General features: G+C 36.2%; 1 protein-coding gene across 1 annotated transcript in view; it reads left to right on the top strand.

Moving 5' to 3' along the window:
- Nucleotides 1-24,225, top strand: part of Antxr2 (anthrax toxin receptor 2) — a gene marked incomplete in the record, with an annotated part of 132,883 nt that overhangs the window by 81,333 nt on the left and 27,325 nt on the right. The window contains 2 exon segments of the mRNA XM_005388217.2: nucleotides 1,352-1,519; nucleotides 1,788-1,868. Of these exon segments, the coding sequence (XP_005388274.2) occupies nucleotides 1,352-1,519; nucleotides 1,788-1,868 (249 nt within the window).

Here is a 24,225-nt window from a genome sequence, read left to right as displayed (position 1 = left end):
CATAAAGAACATTCTAGTACCACTGATCACGCTGAAAGATACAGATACATTTTAATGACTCAAGAGGGCCCACTTGGAGTTGAAAGCCCATTCTAAAATTGTAGTAAAAAAAGGCAAAAACATATAAGTAAGCCTTAGCAAAAAAGCTGTGAATAGTCCTTTCTCTGGACAGTAATCCTCTGTATCCCTATCCACTAATTCAGGTCATTAAAGTGCTTCAAAAAGTGTTAATTTTTTTTTTGGTTATAGACATCACTTACCTGTGGTGTGTCAGAATGTGCCACGGATAGACCTTTGCATTTCTTCTTAGAGCTCTGCTTCACCCTTCTTTGTCCTCTTGGGCAATGTCCTTGAGTTTTACCAGACTTCTCCACTGCTCCTGGTTGGACAAAGCCCTTCTCCAGCGGCCACATTCTATTCATATGCCTACCTTGCTTCAGTTTTAACCTCTCAATTTTATTCACTGAAAAATAAAACAATAATTTGATTTTGTGGCTTTTCCATGTCATGAGTTTTCAGAGAAGGAAATTTTCTAAAATTTATGGAATTCTTTGCTGTCCCTGAATTTTTCTCTTCCAAATAGAATCTCTGTGAATCTGTCTTTTATAATGAAAAATTCACTTGTCGAGTGATCATGCTCAGGTGGTCATAGGAATTGAAGACTTGTAAACTGCTTTTCCAAGTAAAACTTTGTGAAATTAAACTCATTGGTAATTACTTCCAAAGGCTAAATATTTTAATCATAATTTTTAATCAAACGCAATGAAAAATTTCAGAGTTGCTCCTGTGTATAAAATACATTTGCCAAATTCAAACTGGTTTGAAAGCCACTAACCCATTTCATATTGTCTGTGTTCAAATCCTCACCCTGCCTCTTCCAGCTCTGTAACTTTGGGAACATCACTTAATCTGCCTGTGCCACAGTTTCCTCATCTGGAAGGAAAAAGATATGCTACCTGTCTCATTATGTTTTTGTGTGGATTAAGTGCAGACTGGCACAGTGTAATCATTCAACTTATTCAGTTATGTCTATTGACATCTAACACGCCTAAGTGCCCTGTCATACATTTCCTGTGTACACTACAAATTAACTCTGTGTTTGCAGCTATGGAGACATGGTTGTGTCAAACTGAATTGGCTCCAGATTTTTATAAAAGTCTTCTCATCTGAGATCTTAAAATTATAAGAAAGAGCGATGAGCAGCCTGTTACATCTCAACAGAGAAGAAATTAGGAGTTTGCCTACTCGTTTCCCTTACACTCTGAGCTGATGAACCAGAGCACCACAGGTTACATAAGAGCATGTTCCTGTGTGGCTTTCTGCCTGATAGCAGTGTCCTTCTGTTTTATAGGTTCGCTGGGGTGACAAAGGATCGACTGAGGAAGGTGCAAGACTAGAGAAAGCGAAAAACGCTGTGGTGACGCTTCCTGAAGAAGAGGAGGAACCTGTCAGGCCGAGACCACCTCGAGCCCCGCCCACACACCAGCCCCCCCAGACAAAGTGGTACACGCCAATTAAGGTACTTGGTGTAATTGAACATAAACCTCTTAGAGAAGTGGTGGCTTTATAGCCTCCACTCTCCGCAAAATTTGAAAGAGGACTAAGGCAGATCAGAGAGCAATTACTCATTTTACACTCGCAGTGCTTCCTCAGCACTGGAACCTCCAAGCTTTTATGCAATTTGTGAGAGAAATGAAGGTAGGGAGTAAGACTTTCCCTACCTAATGTACTCAGTAGGGAGAGATTGCCTACATTGCTTGGGGATTCACAAATCCCATTTTCTTTAGGGTCGTCTTGACGCACTGTGGGCTTTGCTGCGGCGACAGTATGACCGGGTTTCCTTGATGCGACCTCAGGAAGGAGATGAGGTTTGTACAGGGGCTTGTGTTGGGCAAAAGCTGGCTGCTAAGTCAGTGTAAGGAGAGAAGTGAGATGTTGATAAAAATAATGTTGAAGCCCCTGCTCCATGCAAGGGATTATTCCACTAGAAGGGGGATTACAGTTGTCTAGTGCAAATTCCTGTTACATGAGGGGGGGCGCTTAATAAATTCTACTAAGAATTTACGAGACTGCCCCTTCGAGCTACAGCTTCACACCATACCCTTTTCAAGTAATTCCTAAGAAAGACAGCTACTTGTACACATCCATTAATAAGCACATGCATTGCTTCAGCCTTTGGCTTTGAAGAAACCATATTTTGAATTTTTCTCTGCTGATAATAGCAGTCTCAGTTAGTGGCTGTAGTCTTTATTCTAGCATGTGGTAGCAATAAGATATAGGGAAAATACCCCGAACCACATTTTCTTTAGGAATAAAAATATTCCTTACCTTCTGCAGTTGAGGTAGCCTAATTTGTTGAAAATTGGAAGGTGACTGTAAAGTTATAAAACATTATAGAAATCTGTAATAGGTGTGTGTATATATATAGAGGGGGGAGAGGGAGAGATACATATTTATCCATATATATTTTTCCCCACCAAGGAAACTTATGTAAGGCTCTTTTTATTTTTGAAAAATTGGCTACAGTTATTCTAGTTGTGTAATCTCTTTAATGTTTTACACTATTTCCTCATATATCAGTTTAAGAAAGACTGTTGGACCTTTTCCTGTGTTACAGTGGGGAGCTTTGGCTCAGGGACACATACTGTTCATATTACTGTGCTAGGGTGGAAACCCATCCCTTACACTGCTTGGAAAAGGCGGGAGCATCTCACACTTCAGCTTCAAAGGACTTCAGCTTCTTTTGGTTCTGATGTGTTCTTTTTTTTAAATTGTAAAATAACTGAATTAGTATTTATCTTATAGTGCCAAAATAAATTATATTTGTAGGTTAAAACATTACAAAATGGGTATCAGTCAATGTAATACAAAAGGATCTAAATGTGAAAATTTTACTTCTATAAAATTGGGGTAATTCTATAAAAAACCACAGTTCACCCATTTAGGAAATACAATTGCAGGAAACAGTTTGAAACATCACTGACCCTTTGCAAGGATAATTGGTAGAGGGAAGTTGGTTAATGAAATAGCCTCTTTCATTATCCACTCATTGTAATTCTTATGTAAAGTCCGTATGTGATGAAATTCACACCTTGGTTTAATTTTTTTTTTTTTTTTTTTTTTTTTTTTTTTTTTGAGATAAGGTATGGCTATGCAGTTCCGGCTGGCCTTGAGCTCACTTTGTAGCCCAGGCTGGTCTCGAACTCCCAAGGATCCTCTTATCTCAGCCTCCTGAGTCCTGGGATCACAGGTGTTCGCCACCACGCCCGATGCCTTTGTTTAAATTCTCGTGTGATCTACAGTTAGTGCTTTTGGAGTAACATAAAATAACTCTTCTTCCATGACTTTCACTTCATGAGTGTAAAATTATTTTCTTTATATCATCTTAATTTTCTCTCCCTCTGGTTACACACTACTTCATTCAACAACTTCCACCTTATAAAAGCAGGGTACTGAGATAGCACAGAAGATGTGTTAGTCAGCAAAACAACATAGAATGATCCCAATCTGTTGCTAACGGTTTATGTTCTTTCAGTTATCGCTAAAAACTAGGTTGTAGTCTTTCAGTGTTCCTGATCATTTTGATTCCGTTCAGTACTGAGTGTTCAGCATTTGAATTATACATATGTAGGCAGTGGCATCTGGTAATATTGAAGGGATATTTAATACTTTTTGTTAAATTCCTTGCAGAATTTAAACGTATATGGGTGTATAAATATGTACATATTTATAACACATGTATATATTCTGTCATCCAGTCAAACCAATCACACTAAAGTATTTGTTCAAGGAAATCAGGGAAGCCTGCATAATTTACTTTTGGTCTTATGTTTCTTACTAATGCTCCTTTATACTAGTATTTTTGAAACCAATTTTGTCTCAAATATATAGTTAAATCATATGATATTTTCCTTTAGAAAAGTTGAGAAATCTACCCTTTAATTTTCTGTCTTCTCATTTTCTGTATTTCACAAAGAAAGTTAAGAATATCTGAATTCATGTTAACTTCCCATTATCAACCAAATCTTCTTTATTTGTTAGAATTAATTTCAGTATAATTTGCCAACCCCATACGTATATAACTATACCCTGTGTATCTCTAAAGATTAAACATGGAGGTACAGGTGAAAAGTCATCTCAGTGTTTCAGTGAATTAGCTTTCTGTTCACAATATGATAACCAAAGGGTCCCAACATTTTACATGTTTACATTATGTTTTAGGAAGTCTTCATATATTTTGGCTCCATTTTGACTTTTTCCCTCCTTCCTTTCCCTCCATCCTTCCCTCCTTCCTTCCCTCCCTCCCTTCTTCCCTTCCTTCCTTCCATCCATCCATCCATCCATCCATCTTTTAGCAAATAATTCATTGGAACGAACATCAGCTACTAAGGTCAATTCTGTGTAAAAGAGATATTCTTACAACATATAAGTTCATGAATATATTTTGCAAATAATTTTATTTTCCCATGTTTCCTGCACTCATAAAGTTTTGGGTGTGTGTATATGCATGTATGATACTTACAAAGTATTGTGCTTCTTATGAAATATTTGAGTGGGCATAGGATTTGTACATTAGATTATAAAGCAATTTGCAAGAATTAGACTTCTGGAGACTTCCTAGTTAGAAATGGGTACAGGTTGTTTTGTGTAAGGAAACAAATAAGAATAATACTTTATCATATCTGAATTTCAAGGAAGTAATACCCACTTTTTTTTTTTTTTAAGCAAGACCAACTTTATGCTGCCCAAGAGACAATAAAACGGTTGTTTCCAAGTTGTGGCTGATGGTTGCAAGTAGATGACCTCTGCCCAGTCAACAACATGTTTTCTATTTTGGAAAACAGTCTTGTCATTTATTTATAAATTGTTTACTGCATACTCCGCCTCTTGAGAGTAGTTTAATAAGCAAATCAGGCGACCTAAAACTAGACCTGAGTCACGCACATGTACTAGGCAGGTCCCTTCACGGTGCATTTCAAGCCAAATGTTCGTCTCTGGCTCCGAGGCTGCACCGAGCTCATTTGCGGAAGAAGCTACCGCTGAATCGGAGTCCTTGATCAAGCAATTGAAGTGCAGGCGCCGCGTATCAAAGCTCCGCCGGGCTCCCGCCGCCTCTCTGCGCAACAGGCGCGGGCTTTGAAGGCGCGCGGGCCCCGCCAAGTCATGAATGTTTCAGCGCGGCGCACGGGGCGAGGGCCCGCGTCCAGGTGCACGCTAGCAGGTTGTCACCGACATCTGTTTGCAGCCGCGGCAGCCCGCGCCCCGATTGTCAGCGGAGGTAGTTGGGATCGGCAGAACCGTTTTGGTCTCGCGCACGCAGCCCGGAGGTCTGAAACACCAAAGGTAGGAGAGGGGTGGACACAGCTGCGCTCCTCCACTTGCCTTAGGCGCAAATACGAGATCTAATGCAGTTTGACTCCATTGCGGTGGGGACACGGGGACCGAAAGCCACTTCAGAGACAACTTAGCGCTGCAACATCTGCCGCCAAGTTTCCAGGGAATGACAGGGGACAGCAGGTACAGATCGAAGTCTCCGCACAAACAACCTCCACCAGGCCGCAGACTCTTTTGAAGGGGTTCCATCAAACACGCTGGAGTCCGCAGCAGGAGTTTGTTTGGTTTTCAAAGCAGTGTTTTGTTTTCTTTCTTTTTTTTTTTTTTTTTGCAATAACAAGGTAATTTATAAATGATGCATTACCATGCGCTTCTCTTTTTTTATGTGAAAAGAGAGTTAGAGAAGCAGAAAGGCACAGAAAGAAGAAAGCGTGAGCTAGTTTCAGGGTTGTTCCGTCGAGGTTATGTTAACCTTCACACGCAGCTCCTCATCCAGCAGAAAGGAGACAGGGATTTGTTGTGAAAGGGAATCCTGGTGACATCCATGGGTACATCCACTAATTGTTGTAAAACCTAGAGGGTGTTTTTAAAAATTACAATAGAGGTGAAATTGAATCAGTTTTTGTTTCCACATACTTGGAATTACTTTAGCAAAAAGAGCTTGAAAGTTACAATCACTTTGTTTCTCTGTATAAGGCTTCACATCTAACAAAGTAAGTAAACATTTTTTTTTCTCCTGGGAACTCCCCATCCTGCTCCCTCGATTCGGCCTTGCAAAAATTTCTGAAATTTTCACCAAGAGTATTGCAAAAACTCAAAGTTGTGAACACATGTATCCGAAAAGAGAATTACAGAACTAGCCTAGCAAATGAGAGCTCCAGGGTGCGGAAAGATCCTACAAATTCTATGGTAATGTAAATTACTGTCATTCATAAAATTTAGGCTCCCTCACCCAAAGGAATAGCTGCATGACCACTCGGACCAGGAGGAGAGCCTGACTCAAAGGCATTCATCTGGAGCGTGTAGAGGACAGGGAGCAGTGGGCTAGATGCCAGCGTGGGGCAGAGTTTCCATCAGGGAGTGGTGAAGCTATGGGCATGGCACAAAGTGAGTTTTCAGTTCAGCTAGCTGTACTGTGTCGTGAGGACTTCTGTTCATCATGCAGATGGCTCTTCTTGGAAATGACTGATGGCTTCTACTCCTTAAAAAGTATCCATTCTCTCAATGCAGTCTCTCACCTCAAATTGTAAAGACAAAGCCCAGCAAACCGGAGAGCATGTGGAGCACAGGTTCACAGAAAAGGCAACAAAGAAACCACTCCAGGGTGAACGATGTAGATGCCACCTCTGCTTTACATCTCTGATGTTGTTGATTTATGTCCCTGCCTCTGTCTGTCCCGTGCTGAATACTCACGCACAAAACAGTTGGCCTGGCCCTCCTGATGCAGCTTCTGCAGTGAACCCAAGCTCCTTGGGCCTCACTCTGAGCTCCCTGTGCTCGCGGGCCATCCACTGCCCAGCACGCCTGGTCACTTCATCTATACATGGAGTAAGTGACTTGGTGGTGGTGATTTTGCGTCACCTGCGTGGTGTTCCCCGTGACACTCGCAGAGCGTGAACCACTTGTGGGTCTTCCAAGGCAGAGCAAAATGATTTGGTTTATACTGCTAATGACTGCATTTCAAAAAATATTTAAAGATATTTTTGTTAATGGTTTGGGTACAAAATAGCATTATTTCAAAAGTTACTTTTTAAATTACTGCATTCTTAAACTCAAGTCTTTAGTCGATCTATTTGATGTTGTGTAGCTGAACTTTGTAACAGATTTTAGAAGCTCAGTGGAGAAAGGATTTATTTTAGCCCAAGTCAGTTTTGTACACAGTGCCTATAAATGCTTTCATATATTTTTTCATACTAAAGGAAAAGAGTTGGGAAAAATATATAAATGTTTAAAACTTTAAGTTGATTATTTATCTTTTCTTTCTGAGATATCTAAATACTGTAGTCTGTTAGGCCAATTACTATGTGACCACACTGGGAAAGAATACCAGGCTTTTCTACCCTACATATGACCGCTGGTGTCTTTCATTTTTATTATCTTCTACGTCTGACTACACTGCAGGCTAAAAATACCATCGCATCTTATACTAATAAAAGTAATTAACTTTGTTTATATTTATTTGAAAAAAAATTTTTTGCACTTTATTCATGTCATAAACATTGTTAGCACAATCCTGATTTAGGAGCACATTCATATGTGTATATACTGTGTTTAATACAAATATATAGTATGATAGAACATATTATTCAGTGTGTGTCAGTGAAAATAGCAGACATGTAAAATACATTATTTTTGATACCATCTCCTAGCGTTAATAAAATAGTGTCTTAATTATGTATATCAGCTGGGAAAAGTGGTAACTCTTTCTGATTCCCTAAAGTGAAATGCAACATAAGCAAATTGATTCAAACTATCAAAAATTAATTTTTTTAAAAGAATAGAGTTTGAGATATGTAGACATTTTCACCTAGACAATATTATTTGCTATTTAGTAGTATCACATACGATTTTATTTATAAATGTATGTTTATTAGAGATATATCTTCATTAAAAATGAAATCTCTTGACGACAAGAAGCAAAAATTATTGGTGTAAATACCTATTCTTACATTCAGGACCTATTTTAGAAATATAGTTTTTTGTCATCAGTGAACTTTGGCACACAGTTAACCTTGGTTGAAGATTGAACACTTTTTTTTTGACTTAGTGTATAGATTTGATGTAGAACATCTCGAAGACATCAATTAAACTGTCTGGTTTGGGAGAGAAATGTTGGCTCATATAAATGTTTTTCCTATTTTTTGAGTACTTTAAGTATAATTTTAATATAATTTTTATCAAAAAGGATTAAGTACATTTTAAGTCAATCATTACAATTTTTAAACATTTTATAAAAATCATGTTATTCTGCATATGTTAAATATTGAAATTTGAATTTGGAGCTGAGAGAACACAGTGTAAAAAAGACAGAAGTACATTTTTTGTGGACAGCTTAATGCGTTATGATGATGCCTTTATGTCCACAGATGCCCATTTATCAGTTTAATGTAAACAAAACTTCAAGACTTAGTTAAGGAAATTGGCTTGAGCACGAATATTTTTTGTCCTTTATTTTAAAAGTACCCATATTAACATATTATGCAAATATATGCTTTAAGGATAAATGCCTCTTAGTTTCACTAAATATGTTTTATTTTATTTTTTATTTGTAAGTGAAACAAGATTTTTATAATAATACTGTAGGCTTATAATCCTTAATTTCTTTTCAAAATTGTGCCATATAATTTTCATTTATATTTTCACTATTTTTACTTCAAATCAAATTATATGCTCTAACATTTGAAAATTTTGAAACTGATGTAATTTTGAAGTATAGAATGAAAATAATTCACTTTTCAAACTTTGTAAATAACAGAGCTAGTGGACACACACTAGTGGTCATTTGTTTATTGTTTTATTTTTATGTTGGATTGTGTTATTTTTATTTTAAAACATTATAAATTTTCCATTTTTCCTTTCTTATCCTGTTTAAAAATGAAATTGGACTAGCTTTTACAAATTCTTTCTCATCTTAAAATAATTTTATTCTGCAATATATAGCACACCTCTCTCCTTTTAGATCTTTTATCACTTAGAAAATTTTGGGAAAATGATGTTTCTAACTTCTTAAAAGTTTATATTCACATAATAGTTCTTAGCAAGCAGGTTAGTGTACTGAAAATTTTATATACACATTACATAAATATATTTCTATATATAGAGAGAGATTTCATATATATATTATGTATACATGATTCATAACCTAGTCCAGTATTAAACATATTTTTATTTGAATCAAAATTAGAGATTTCTAACATTTTTTAAAAACTCAAAGCATTGTTTCCATATTAAAATAATGTGTTTCTAATCTAGCAAAGCTATTTTGACACTATTTATTTATTTATTTATTTATTTGGTACTGGGAATTGAACTCAGAACCTTGTGCTTGCCAAGCAAGGTGCCATGCTGCTGAGCTATCTCCCCAAGCCAACACTAATTATTTCTTAACAGTTTATTATGAATTCAGTGTAGTGTATTTTATTTACATAGTTTTTTTGTTTGTTTGTTTGTTTTTCTCTGGTACCAGAAACCGAACTCACGACCTTGCGCTTGCCAGGCAGGCGCTTTGCCGCTGAGCTAACTCCCCAGCCCCTCACATAGTTTTAAGGCTCACCCTACTGAGAATTGGACACATGGAAACACATGCCCCTCATGTCTACCTGCCTAACATAGTAAGCCAGTTTTGTTTTTTTTTTTTTTTTTGGTTTTTCTCCGGTACCGGGAACTGAACTCACGACCTTGCGCTTGCCAGGCAGGCGCTTTTGCCGCTGAGCTAAATCCCCAGCCCCAGTAAGCCAGTTTTATTTCAGTGAAAACCTCAAGTATCATGTTTAATAGCATATAGATAGAAGTTGTAAATAGGAAGTGATCTCTCATTTCTCTCTTTCTAACGAGAATTGATGTGTGAGATCTAACCGACTATATCTGTTCCTCCCCTCTCACTTTTCTCTGGAGAGCACAGAGACATGCACCACTTCCTGATCTCCATTAGGTGTGTCATCCCCCACAGTCTAGTACCCGCTCCTATTTCCACTTGCATGTCTCAGAGCTTTTATGAAGTTTCCACTTGGATGATCTGTTGTAACTGCATTACCTGTGTTTAACTGGATTTAACCATCTTCCTCACAGATGGCTTTCAGATTTTATTTAAACATATAAGTCTTCTCTTATTCATCTGCTCTGTCCTTTACTGAATGTATCCACGGACGCCACTATGGTACCAGAAGCTCAGTGAGCGGGGTCTAGATATTTAACTTTCTAATCGCGGATATGGTGTCCTGTGCCACCAAATCACATTATTACACTAGTCTATGTATGATATATTGATTGAAGGGACAGCATTGAGTACATAAATATCCCTTTAATTTATTACAATTAAGAAAAGATGAACTGTTGATGAATATGTGCATAAGACATTGATGATTTGTAAGCAGTACATCATTTGGGTTTGTGGAATGTAAAAGTTTCTGTTGTCATTACTTACTGTTTAACTGTTTTGACTCTCCTCTGCAACTAAGCTCCTGAAAAATTAAGACAAAGCCATTCTAAAATTTAAATGACTTCCTATTAAGATATAGCAGAAATGCTGATACGTAAAAATTTTAATTTTATGGAACTAAAATTTGTCACTTTGGGATGTGAGCAATTTTTAAATTGTAATTAAATCTGTTAACCATTTGATGAGTTTTAGAAGTTAAAAAAATTTTCTTTTAGATTAGATAAAACCTTACAATTTTTATTAATTATTCTTAGCAAAATATGTTTATTTTTTGCTTGAGCTTGCATAGTTCTAAAACAGATTTGATCTTTCATTTTTTAGGGGAGGAAAAGTTTATTTAGCACACAGTTTGTAGAGGTTTGAGTCTCGATGTTTCATTGATGCACGAAAAGTTTTCAGTGATTAAAATTCTTGTGAGATCTGTATATGTCCCTGCCAGTTTATATATTTTAATCACGTAATCATATATTTTAATGTCAACTAATCTCTTGTTGACATCTACCGTGCCGGCTGGAATGTGTCTTTTGTTGGTTCTGAGGGTCTCATTCAGTCTACAGAAGTGCTGGCTTTTCTGAGCATGAGAAAACTGAGCATTTAAGTCAGATCCTACTTTGTAGGTGAGATATTATGGCTTCAGTTGTCCTCTGAGTCCAAATTTATGAACTGATCCTGCACTTTCATCTCGATTAGTTCCTTTTCCATTAACTGCTTAAAGCAGGGCAGCTGTCCGAGATGTTGGTTGTAAATTTGCTGAATGTCTACTACGTTAATCTCAGATACAGAAATCAGCAGATAGCAAGATCGAAGTCTCAAGACCTTGGTTTTCACAGTCTGAAGAGAGCATGAAAGGGTCTATGTAACAGGGAATTGACGAGATGAGAAAGTGTTACAGTGGGGGAAAGGAGGTGACTTCATTAATCATAATTAATTGCCATGAGTTTTAAATCTTATTAATACTGAAGTTAAACCTTTAATATACCATTCATGCTTTGGCATCAGAATTTTAAGAGGGAGAGAAAATTGTGTGTGTGTGTGTTTAATGTAAGTATTTTCATTTGCATTTTTCAGAGATTTCCCTGGGTTAATATTCAGACATTCAGCTTTTGACAGTTACTGTAGAGCTGTTCAGGATGATAGACAAGTAACAATAAATTCAGATAAAATCCCCATCTATTGTAACAGCAGTAAATGTGAAGAATGTTACTTTCATGTTTACTGGTGTTACAGAATATTTCACTGAAGAGGAAATCTCAGGTTATAAGGTGAAACGGAAAAAGAATCAAGAACTAGAATAAGCAAAGAAAGGAAAGAAAGAAAAATGATGAAGAATGGGAAGGATATTCCCTCTCTAAAAAATTTGCAGGCAGTAAAAACATGGACTGTTTAAGTAATAAACTACAAATTACATTTTTCAGGTTGCGTATTCTGTGATTGCAGTATTCTGTCTTTTGGAAAATTTCTTTTAATTTTTTTAAGAAGAAATCTTTAAAAAACAGATAAGGCTCAAAACCTCAGATACACATTTTCAAGATTATATCTCATGTTCTCTATATATTTGCACAAAAAACTCCCGGGTCATGAAAATGTACAGGACACTGAATTTTTAAATTTTTACACAAATGTCCTACTTCTGACGACAGCTAACTAAATTTCAGTAGGAAGGTATAGTTCAGTAGAAATGGCCTGGTTATTATTACATTATCTGCAAAGTTAAAATCATAAATTAGTCTTTAAGATAGATTTTTTTTTTCCTTTGCAGCACTGTTTTCTTCCTTTTATGTTATTAAATACAATTGGAAAAATATGAAAATGAGTTATTTTGTCTATTTTTGCATATAGTGACTAGTTAGAGATGAAAAGTCTGTAGGTGTCAAGAATTTGGATTAATGTATAGTCTGTGGAAAGTTAGCAAAAAATTTCAGATAGGTAGTTTGGTTTAGTTTCCTCTATAAATCTAGGTGTGTCCCACAACCCTGTGCACTCATAGGTAGGGCTTTCGGGAAGTGACTGGGTCGTGGGTGTGTGATATGCCTCCCTTGATGTAGCTCTCTGATGGGATTACAGCTGGGAGTGATGTTGGGAGGTGAAGCCCGGTGGGAAGAGGTGAGTCATGGCGGGCACAGCCTTTAAGGGTGGATGTGTATCTCCTCCACCCTTCATGGCTGCTGCTTCCTGCCTGCCTACCATGGACTGTTTCTTCTCTGTCCTGCTGCCCTCCTTGGAGCCAGCTGACTATGGACTGAAACCTCCACAAAGTGTGAGTCCAGATAAACTTCTCTTGTGAGTGTCAGGTATTTTGACCCAGAGATGAAAAAGTGACTAAAGGTAGTAATATAATCCACAGGAAATTAAAACTAGGCTTTTGGAAGGTTCTCAAATAAGTTTGTGACAGAAGATAAATAATGTATTTTTCTCTGTGGCTTGGAGAAAAATGTATCTATTTTGTATACAGGCTTTCATCATGGTCAACAAAAGACTCACATAAAAGTTATTCTAGAGCAGGTCTGGAGAATTAAGTGGTCAAGTGGATTCCTGGATAAAAAGAAAACTGATCCCATAATAAACCTAGCGGTCTGTCTTTTTAGACCATTAGGGTCAGTACAGAGTAGTCAGGGATTTTTGGATTCAGATGTTTTTCTTGCTCTGTCGGTGTCTTCTTTCTTGCTTCTCAGGAATATTTAGGTCAGTCGGTGAGGCTTGGAATTCAGTACTTCCAATGCTTATTATGTGCAAGTGTGTATTGTGACTGTGTGTGGGTGTGTGTGAGTATAGCAGTGTTTATCATCTAATGGGAGTGGTAGCACATTCTAGTTATTAAGTTCATAATTCTAGGAAAGAGAGGGACTTTGCTTTCATAGGAAAGACTTAGAGCTCAGATTCAGCTAACAGTCACTGAACACTCACTAGACCTTAAATATGCGCCACTGTGTTATTTTTGTTAACAGTTTAAGAGTTTTATGTGTCATGTTCTGATTTTACAGGTGAAGCACATGTGACCCAAAATATTTAGTGAGTTCTTCAGGGTTACGTTACTGAAGTTCAAGTGTTTTTAAAAATTTCTCGTCCAGTGAATGCTGCATTATTCTGTACTGTCACTTGGCAGCACGATACTTTATTTTTGTATTAAAGTGGCTGGATTAGGACAGTCATACAGGTAAGGGAGGGCTCTTAAATTTTCAGTTTTGGACCCAACTCTTCTGATGCCTAAATTATCAATTATATATCTATATTGTTAACTTCTCTTGTCATGAATTCAGAGTGCACGCACATTAATCGACATATTACCTATGCACCTTGGTTTGCAAACAGTTTGGTTCACAAACAGAAGTGCTTGGTGAAATTTTTTTATTTGCAAACTCTGTTGCAGCCATCTTTCCCACAAAAATATAAACACAACCATCTTTTCCAAAACTGTGTAACAAATTAAGTTTGTGGGCTGAGGTACTACTGTATATGTAACATTTTGTGTATTTGCAATTTTGCATGCATCTATAAATAAAATTTGGTATTTAGAGGTGGCAGTAAATTCTGCAGAAAATTCATAGAGTACATATAATAAGGAATAATTGTACTAAAATAGGCCTTAGAAGTTGTGTAATTTAAATCTTTCCTACACAGCAAGTTTTTTTACTTGAATTCTGTGCCCCAGGAGGAAAAAATAGAGGAACAAGAAGGATGGAATTGCTTAAATGTTGTAAAAACTGCAGGATATTTTCCAGCTGGTAGCATATCTGGGGAGTTGGGGACTGGATTATAGGAGCAAGGTAGAACTAAAGCAATTCTTTGAGCTCTTGATAGCATATTAGAAAGGAAGTTAGGTTGGGAGTAAGGGAACCTGTGGTCCCCATCCTGGCATTGACTACCTTTCATTTCCTAATCTCTTTTCCCTCAGTTTCTCATTTGTGCATTGAGATATAAATGATCCAGAAAGATACTATCAAGTGCTAGCAGTCTTTTTATCAAATTCCAATTAGGACAACTCTATGGGGCTCTTCCTGTTACGCCCAGAGGGTGACTCTGGACCCTGCATAGCACCCTTCAGAGAGGAGCTGAAAAAATTCATGCTGGTTAAAAAAAAATCTGGTTTCCTATCTACAGAAATTACAGTTAGTTTATGCTTTTAGTAACTAGACATCTCATGAGCTCATAATTAATGAACATTTTACATGTTATGTGAGACTGAAAAACTGGCCCACGTTCCTGACAATAGTGTGAAACATGTTCAAACGACCATAACAATACTGTGATTCCAGATTCCTAAGAATATTTTGCTACCATTGTGCTTTAAACGAACTGAATATGAAAAGAGGTAAAGAAGATACGGATTTAAAATAAGTACCTTTAAATTTGGTGGCTGTGTACTGTCTTTATAAGACTTCTCAAATTCTTGATAATTTTCTCCTTCAAAGAAAGAATAGATATTAATAGTGATATTAGATTATCTCCATTGTCATTTTGATATGTTACACTTTGTTGCCTTGTGTAACAACTGCAAAATCATTTAAGCACAGCTTTCCTTTTATTTAATACTGTTACAAGCAAAAGAGTACTAAAGTGTTCCTGTCATTAAATATATAGAGATACATGAGACTGTTCTCCCATTGGGTCATGCTGAAATTGATTTTCCAACTTGCGCTAACAGTAGTGGACAAATGTTAAATGAAAATCAATCACTTTGATTTAAATCAGCTAAATACACTCCTTTCATTAAGTGATCATTTTCTCCACAGCTAACTAGATGATAAATAGCACTTGTCTAGCCTCTGACCTCTAGCATCTGAGGCTAGAGATTTTAAGAAAACTCTAAGGACGACAATTTGATCATAATTTAATATCCGATTTGCTTTACTATTGATGAATTAGAAAGTATATTTTAAGTACTGCTTATGGATAGAAAATCCAGAATTAATGTAATTTTAACCAGAAATTCTTAGGCTCTTAATATTTCAAACATGTCAGAAAAATACTAAGAATACGGTGTGGACAGAAATAACACAATATTACTGGGAAGTATAACTAAGGCCCCAATGCACGTCAACATAGAGGTTTTATTTTTCAAAAAGGAAGCATAATTTAAAAATCAGAAATACCCCCTGTAACAGTCTAGCGACATTACATCTGTTGCCCTAATTCTCCAGACAACTTTCTGCAGAGTATTTTTATCCCCATTTTAAACACAAGGAAACCAAAGCTTGGAAAGTTAGAGAAGTTGCCAGGCTCCTGAGTACAGGTAGGTAGCATTAACTTGGTTAGAACCTTAAATAGGGTACTGAAAATTGTAGTTCACCGTGAAAATTCTGCTCTCTCTTTCGAAATTTATTGATCAATTATGCAGAAAGGCATACCATTGTAGAATTCAATGTTAGAGTCTTAACTTACATGGCCATGCAGTGAGTTGAGAAACCTAACAATGAATTTAAATGTGAAAGGACAATATATAGCTGAGATATACTAGTGAACTAGTTCACTATGAATCCCCTACTGGTTATTTAAATATCATCCCAGCACTCAGGAGGTTGAGACAGGTGGATTGTTGAAAGTTCGAGACCCACCTGGGCTACAAAGTGAGCTCAAGGCCAGCCTGATTTGCATAGCAAGACCCAGTCTCAAAAATAGACCAAAAGTACCCCAAAACCTAAATAATACAAAATATCTGAAATATACATATGTGGCATTTTAATAAAAATTACTGCGGTAAATGCTGGTGCCAGAAAATTATGCACGCATAATTTTGGCACATACAGATATTACAGAAGAACCAAGACTTAAGAACAATTATAAAGCTTCTGTACTTTTCTTTTAAAAAAGAAATATTATACAATTAATGGTAGAAAATAAATCAACAGGTTATTCTTGATATTAAACTATTAAGTTTATTATTGTTCCTAATCTAGAAAACCAAACTAAAAAGTCCCATGTGAAGTCTAAGATTATCACACAATCCCAAATTACACTTTCCAAATATTACAGGATTCAGATTCACTACAGAATAGCCACCATTTTTCATTTAGGGTATTGTTGACTAGGTTATATAATTTATTGTCTGTAATTCCTCCTTAAAATCCAGTTTTCAGAATATTTCATCATTATTTTAGACTTCAGTTACATTTATATTGAATTTACTGTTTATTTCCCAGATTATTCTCTGTGTGAGTGTGAGCCTTTATTTTGATGTATGGAGCAATTGATTCGACTTGTCAAATTTATCCCTTGATCTGTCTGAAAATAGTGTGCCCAATATTATCCTATAAAAATACAACCCTGAAATGGTTTTCAAACTACCCTCTCTCTTCAGGTGTGTCATTGAACGCTGAGGCAAATGTGCTTCGTTTCTTTAAAGACAAACCGCTAACCTGTGCACAGAGGGAGCTGAAAGTGGGCCCCCTTTTTCATGGCACTGTGTCCTGTGGAGGACCCCTCAGTCTCACATGTCTCATGGGCCACTTGGGGGGCCAAAGGTTTCTCACCATATTCCTGGCTTAAAGCTCATTATTTTGAACTAGCATTTGGAAGACGCTCATGCCAGGGTTTGCTAACATTATTATTATTTTACTGAGAAGATAACTTTTTATCAAATTATAACAAATACTAGCTTTCCCTATTTTCAAGGTATCATCCTGTGTACTTTCTTTTGTGTAAGAACAGTAGTTTTAGTGATATTAATAGTAATTGTGCAATTTAAAACATAAGAAAATTATTCTGTTTTATAGTTTTTTATTTAAAAAAAAATAAAAGAAGGAAAGCATATCAACAAACAGACATCCACCTACAAAATAGCATAAGAACAATACATACAAAACAGAGTTACAGACAAAGTTGTAGGAAATTAACCATGGTTGTTGTATTACCCATTGATATTTTCAAAGTGGCTTCTCAGGAAAACAAATAGAGACATACTAGATTGATCAAACAAGTAATCATTAACTGTTCCTTTCTGTAGAGCAATAGAAGACAGTAGTACAACTATGTGAGTTATCCTGTATATATATACTTACATGATTTCCCCTTCTTTCCCATCTCTTTCCCCACACCCCAGTTGCCCTTTACATTTGAGCATTTTCCTTTCATTTCACAATGTCTATCATGCCTCCTAGTTTTTATTCACTCTTTCAGGTCTTACCGTAGTGAGACAATATGATGCTTACACATGCAGGTCTGATTTATTTCACTTATGAGTATGGTCTCGAGTTGTGACCATTTACCTATAAAAAGCCTTGAGTTCATCTTTCTTTACAGCTGAGTAATATTCCATTATATAAAAAAAGAAAATTATTCATTTTACCAAATTGCAAGCTTAATCTGTTTATAGTAAGCAGTTTTTCTAATCATTTATGCTGTTTTCTGCAGCTTTTTTAGAAATAAAACTCTAGTTTAATGAATAGTATTAATGAAAATACAACATACGATCTATAAAATTACAGATAACTATTGTAATTTTTAAATTATGATCAAATTTTTCATTTTGATAAAGTGCAAATAGTAACTATTGAGTTAATTAATAGACTGGAAAAAGAGTATAAATACAGATGTAGTAAATGAATTTTTGGTTATATTTCTTTGACTCTAAGACCCAACAATCTTACCAGGAGTATTTAGTTAAAAAGAATGTGAATGGAAATTGCCCAAAGTAATAAGCATTGAGTGAGAATTTTTTTTTTCCCCCCCCTCCGGTACCAGGAACTGAACTCACGACCTTGCACTTGCCAGGCAGGTGCTTTGCCGCTGAGCTAAATCCCCAGCTCCCTGAGTGAGAGTTTTTTTAAGAATAGAAGTTTTCTAGTGGTTTCATAGACTTAATTGGAACCATGAACATTCACATAGAACAGCACTAGCATAATAGCTGCCTTGTCCTTTCTTAATCACAAAAGTTTGAGTATAAGAAATTATGCATCTTATTTAAAAACATTAGATGATAATTTACCAATGAGAGTATTTGGAAATGGATGTATTTTTAGTAAAACTTTGTAAGAGTGATACATATTTACTAACAGGAAGTAATTTTAATCAAGATTTAATCAACTCTCTTAGGTCACAACTTGGCTTAAAAGAGCACTTATATTTATCCCATACCTTCTGTATGCTAGCTATGTTACATTCCTTTTTTTAGTTAATTCTCTTAAAAAGAGGTTCCCCATTATGTACATGGGAGGTTAAGAGTTAAACAGCTGGCAAATGGTGAAGTTTAAACCCAAGAGTTTCTTGACATCAAGACTGTATTAACTTTTCTGTTGCTCAACAAAATGACTGATACCCACAATTTAAAGGAAAAGAGATTTATTTGGCTTGTGGTTTGAAAAGGCTCAGTCCATGGTCTGCTGGCTGCAAAGTAGTAACATCGCAGTAACAGCAGGGAGTGGCAGAGGGAAGCTGCTCACCTTATGGTGAGAACAAGTGCAGGGAGCAGCACCTGAGTGGAAGAGACCAAGGACCAGATACAGCACCCAAGGTCACACCTCCATATATTAACTGTCAGAAAAGCTTGGCTGTACACTGAAGTTAGCATCTTACAATATAACAAGAAGCATCTTACAATATAACAATGTTCTTGGGATGCTGAAAATACTAAATTTTATGTATATTATTCTGTATACATCTTGCAATATAACAGTGTTCTTGCAACATTGAAAATACTAAATTTTATGTATATTATTCTGTATACAATACTTAGCATTTGTACTTTTTAAACATCATTTTAGTAGCCTACACTTTCCCAGGCAGACTTCCATAAAGATTATGGCTGTCTGGTCACCCACCTGGGCTGGTGACAGCTGTTGCAGCTAAAGCCAGCCCTTGTCATCATTAATGACTTGCATTTGACACTTCATCCCCACCATCCTTGTGTAGATACATATATGGCATTGGAATAATTACTCCCTGTCACTCTTTATTTAATAAACAGCTCTTAGTGACCTCAGATACGTCAGCGTCATTTGATAATGCACCAAGCCCACGTCACTTCTTGTGTTCTCATCCTGTCTAGGGTGCCTGTGTCCTTTGTCTTTCCTTTCTTCTCGAAATGCTCAAACTTACTGTATATCTAAAGTGATAAATTTTCAGTTTGTTGCTTCTACTGAAAGGATTCTTTTTCTAAGTTTTAAAGTATTAGACATTAATTAGAGAGTCACATTTTTTGACCTAAATCTTGGGCAATGGATGTCATCTCTTTTCATCCTACTAAAATATTCTAGAGAGCTAATAAGTTGAAATCAGAGAAAGTAGTAGTAATGCTGCTTCACAGGAATGTTGAAATCCAAAGGGAATAAATCGTGTCCTCAGCCTATTGTAATACCCATATTAAACATTGTCATAATTCAGAGATCTGAGTGTTTTGGAGACCTCTTTCCTTCTCCCCTTTTTCCTCTCATTTTTCTCTTTCTTCTCCTCCTTTTCCTCTTCCATATTGCTTTCCTCACCCTCCACTCTTTATCCTGCAAGAAAAGTGGGCAGATTCACTCAATTACTGAAATGGATAATGAAGAAACTTACTATATGATTTTTTAAATCATGAATTAAAGTCACCATGTTATGTGTTTATTGAATGGGTTTAGAAATTCTTTTGTCTCAGAGATTGAAGATTGAAACTCTTTTTTAGACTTGTATAGACTTTGTTTTACTTAAAACCCTATTCATAGGCATCTGTTATGGTTTATTTTATTTGGGAGAGTTAATCTAAAATGTGCTTTTGAATTTCTGTGTATCTTTATTTGACACTTTAAGAAAACAAAGTAAGTCATGCCTGAAATTTGGAATAAAACATACAGTACTTTGTATGTATTATGTGATGTACCCCAGCTTTATTGTCAAAAGTCCAGATTCAAATACAGCTTTTTAATTTAGTAGCTGACTGGTTTTTAGCAAGTTACATAATATGCTAGAGTCTTTTCCTTTTTTAAAGCAAATTTTTTTCCAACAGAAGTGTCTTATCTGAACCATGGAACTGAAGAAATAGTCTAAGGGACTGTTTTCTCAATTCTCCCAAAAATGTCACATAGCTACCATAAGGCTTAGCACAACAGACATTTTTTTTAGCTTTAAGTCTTAATGCACGTATGGAATCCTGGTTAAGAAAGGTTAATGAGAAGAAAAACAAATTTGCTGCCTTAGATTTTTTTGGCTACTACTTTTCTCATTAATTGAGAAAAGTCTTTGGCTTTGCGAGCTAGGGATACGTGTTGTCAACTAGCAATTTCTTATCTGTACTTCCCAAATTATTATTCAATGAAAAGATTGTTTGTGAAGCTAAAATTAATTTCTCAAATATGTACATTTGGGATAAAGCATAGTTTTATAACAATAATGAATAGAGAGGTAGAAATCTGTTTTTATAGGTTTTGCAATATTTACAGACAAGATACTTAAAAGTAGATACTAATTATTGTACACACTGATATACTTTTCCAATAAATTGTATCATCACTCACAAATGACCTTGTTAGGTGAGGGGGAGGCGAGAGAGATGTATTGTGCCCCCTGAGAGCAAGTGGAATGATGCGTATCAGGAGCAGACACTAAAGATTTATTGTCTGTGGCAAAGGAAACACAGATCTCTGCTTATGCAGTAAGTGTTTTTGACATCACCCACAGTAAAGGGTAAATGGGAGCTATAGGTTGGAGAAGGTTCTGCAGGCAAAATAAAAACTTTCACTTTCCTCTTTGTTTTCAGTTATGTTGCCATTTTGTTTTTGTGACTCTTAAAGCATGAATGGTGGTCATGCCAAGCCAGTCTTTATTGTAAATAGAACCTTACTACCCAAATAATCTGAAAAGCCTTAATGAACTAATATGCAGTTTTAGGAGGAGACAGAAGTATATTAAGCAGCATAAGTTTTTCTTGCAATTTCGTATTTGCCTAGAACTTTCTTCCCTGTTACCATGAACTCATTTAAAAAAGGTAACATGAGTGACTCATTTAGCCTACAATTTGAAAGAGGGAGGCACTTCTCCAAGAAAAAGTGCAAAGCAAAAGGTAGCTATGCTCAATAACCTTCAAACAGCTGCATCTGACTGAGAAGTGAGAGTTTGGATTCGGCTAACACATAGTCAGCTTCCTATTTGATTCTGTCAGAAGAAGAAGCACCCCTCACGTAGAAGAGATTCACAGCAATTCAGAATATTATCTTCATGAGCATATTAATCTTGAGCAGATATGAAGTGTTTTGTCCTGTTAAAAAGAGTGCTATGTAGATGCTATGATTTCTGGATTAGTACTCTCCCCTTAGGGGATATAAACTCTGTTCTGTATTTCTCCATGTTCACATAGAAGGACCTACCCTAAACAAATTATCTAGATTCCTTTTCTGACTTTATTGTTCCTCTGTGCCTGTGAGCAAATTCTTAATATATTTAAAATTCATTTTCTTCTTGTACATATTTAAGACGAGAATTTTTATACAATGGCACTTACTTCCCATGGCTGCTTAAAGATTCAATGAGATAGTAAAGGACATAGCCCAGAGACTGAAACCAGAAACTACTTAGTAGTATTTGTTAGTCATTCTAAATAAATTTCTATTAGCTCATTATTATGTTTCCAAACTTTATGTATCTGTTTCTCAATTTCCCACCTCGCACTGTACCGCTTTGCAGACTCCATTTTGGAAGAGCATGTTGTCTCTGCTTCAACTTCCTCCTTTCCCTTCGTCTTTTCTGAATTTTTAAGGCATGACATAATGTATGTATCCAGTGTTACATGTTAAAGTAGGGTACATTCTTTAACAGATATGTTAAAGTAGGGCACATTCATGTTGGGTAAAATTACTTAATCTGTGTTATAGTTGGTTTACTTCAGACCTTTTTGACTGTGTGGGGCTCTTTCTTTCATTCTCATCATACCAGGTGTGGGATAAGTAAACCTTCTAGATGAAAATTCCAAGTGAAAACTACAAAGGAAGGCTGAACAGCTGTGATATTGAGACACCTAACAGAAACTTAGTGCATTGGTTCTGACTTATATTGAGGGTCTCAAATCAGTAGGCAAAGTTTACTAATAAATAAAGCATAATGTCATGTTCCCTGATTTGTACTATATAAATACTTTGGTTTTTGTAAGGATTAAATGAGGTGATAAAGGTGAAACCCGGAGAACACTGCCTGGCATAGAGTACATGTGCAACAAATATGAAATGTTATTTTAGCCTTTAATGACAATTCGTTGGCAGTTAGTGCATCTCTTCTAACACAGTGTTGTAAGGTGCATGATGGCTGGCATGCAAATCTGAAATTATAGGGATTTGGGGGCACAAGGTTATTCCACTGTTCAGTTAACTATTGCTATACAAAGAAATTTGGGGCTTATGCCTAAAAATGAAAGTTGCATGTTAGGTTTTTGTACGGATTGCTTATTCTCCTGAGTGGTCATCTGTTCAGCCGGAAACGTCTCCTTATTTACTTCCTCAGCTTTGCATTTAGCAGACAGTTTACTGTGGAAGAAAGGTAACGGACAGGTGAGGGAACTTCATGCTCATCATGTAGGAGCTCAAGGAGGGAGAAATCTATTTCCAGTAAATCTGGTTGAATTAAGCCTAGATTCATAATTAAACAAATAATGTTTTACAAATCAAGATGTATTTCTTTCTAGTACATTTGCATTTGATTTTCTTTAGAACACCAGTATAGAAGATTGCAGTGTTGTTGGACAATTATAAAACAACTTTGTGCTGGGTATGGTAGTGCATGCCTGTAATTCCAGCTGTCAGGAGGCTGAAGCAGGAAGATTGCCCAGCCTGGGTTACATAATGAGTTTAAAACCAGCATAGACTACATAGTGAGACCTTGTCTCAAAAAACCACAAAACAACTGTATAATTTTAATTAAATTTCCCTGTCTTTCTCTTGGCACGAGTCATACTCTGTATTGCTGAAACCTCAAACTCTAGGGAGAAAATGCTAGGATAGAAAGAGAGACAATCAGAAGGGCAGAAGAGTCTGCCAGCAGTGGTGGACATGCTTAATGTATTTAAAAGATTAGCGGACTATTGAAATTGAAATTGCACACACAAAGCATGTGCTACTAAACTCACAAATGTATGTGTATCAACCATATGGGCTACAGCTTAGGCCAATGACAGACTTGTATTTGTGAGAATCTTGGTGTGGGCTATTTTCTTTTATTGTGAAGGTTGAAAAAAAATGTTTGTTTGTCACACAAATTAGAAATACATGCTTCAGTATAAGAACTCACGTTCGTGTTTTCCCCACAATCATCATTCTTTTGGTGAGGTGCCAGAGTATGACACCATAAATTCTGAACATCATTCTCCTACTAAGCAATTTAAAATGGTCTTGTGATTTAATGGTTTTTAATGAACATAATAGTAGGAATTATTTCTATACGTGATGCCATATGTCAGCCACCTTGGATAACAAAGTAGCAATACATAAGATAATGTGCTATTTTTTCAGTATTATTTAAATTTTTCTACAGTGACTCAACTTGTTATATAGAGTTTAGCATGAAAATGCAGAATCATTTTGGATACATTTACTGGGCTTGAATTCTAGAGCTATTCCTCTTATTTTGTCACTGTTCCGTGTCTCACAAAGATACACTCACAAGGGAATAATATTTTTCAATTTGTATGAGCAGCACCACCAGTGATACTAGACTTCCCAAAGCCTCTGGCAGGTCCTAATTATCTTGATTTAAACTCAGAAATAAGCACTTTGCCTTCAGTTGCCGTTTTGTTCAGTGTTTCTCTTTCCTTTTGACGATCTTTTTCTAAATGGTCGGCAGTA

This window comes from Chinchilla lanigera, unplaced genomic scaffold (assembly GCF_000276665.1).
Source record: "Chinchilla lanigera isolate Chin_1 unplaced genomic scaffold, ChiLan1.0 scaffold00032, whole genome shotgun sequence".
NCBI lineage: Eukaryota > Metazoa > Chordata > Mammalia > Rodentia > Chinchillidae > Chinchilla > Chinchilla lanigera.
This window is presented reverse-complemented; position numbering and strand designations above follow the sequence as displayed.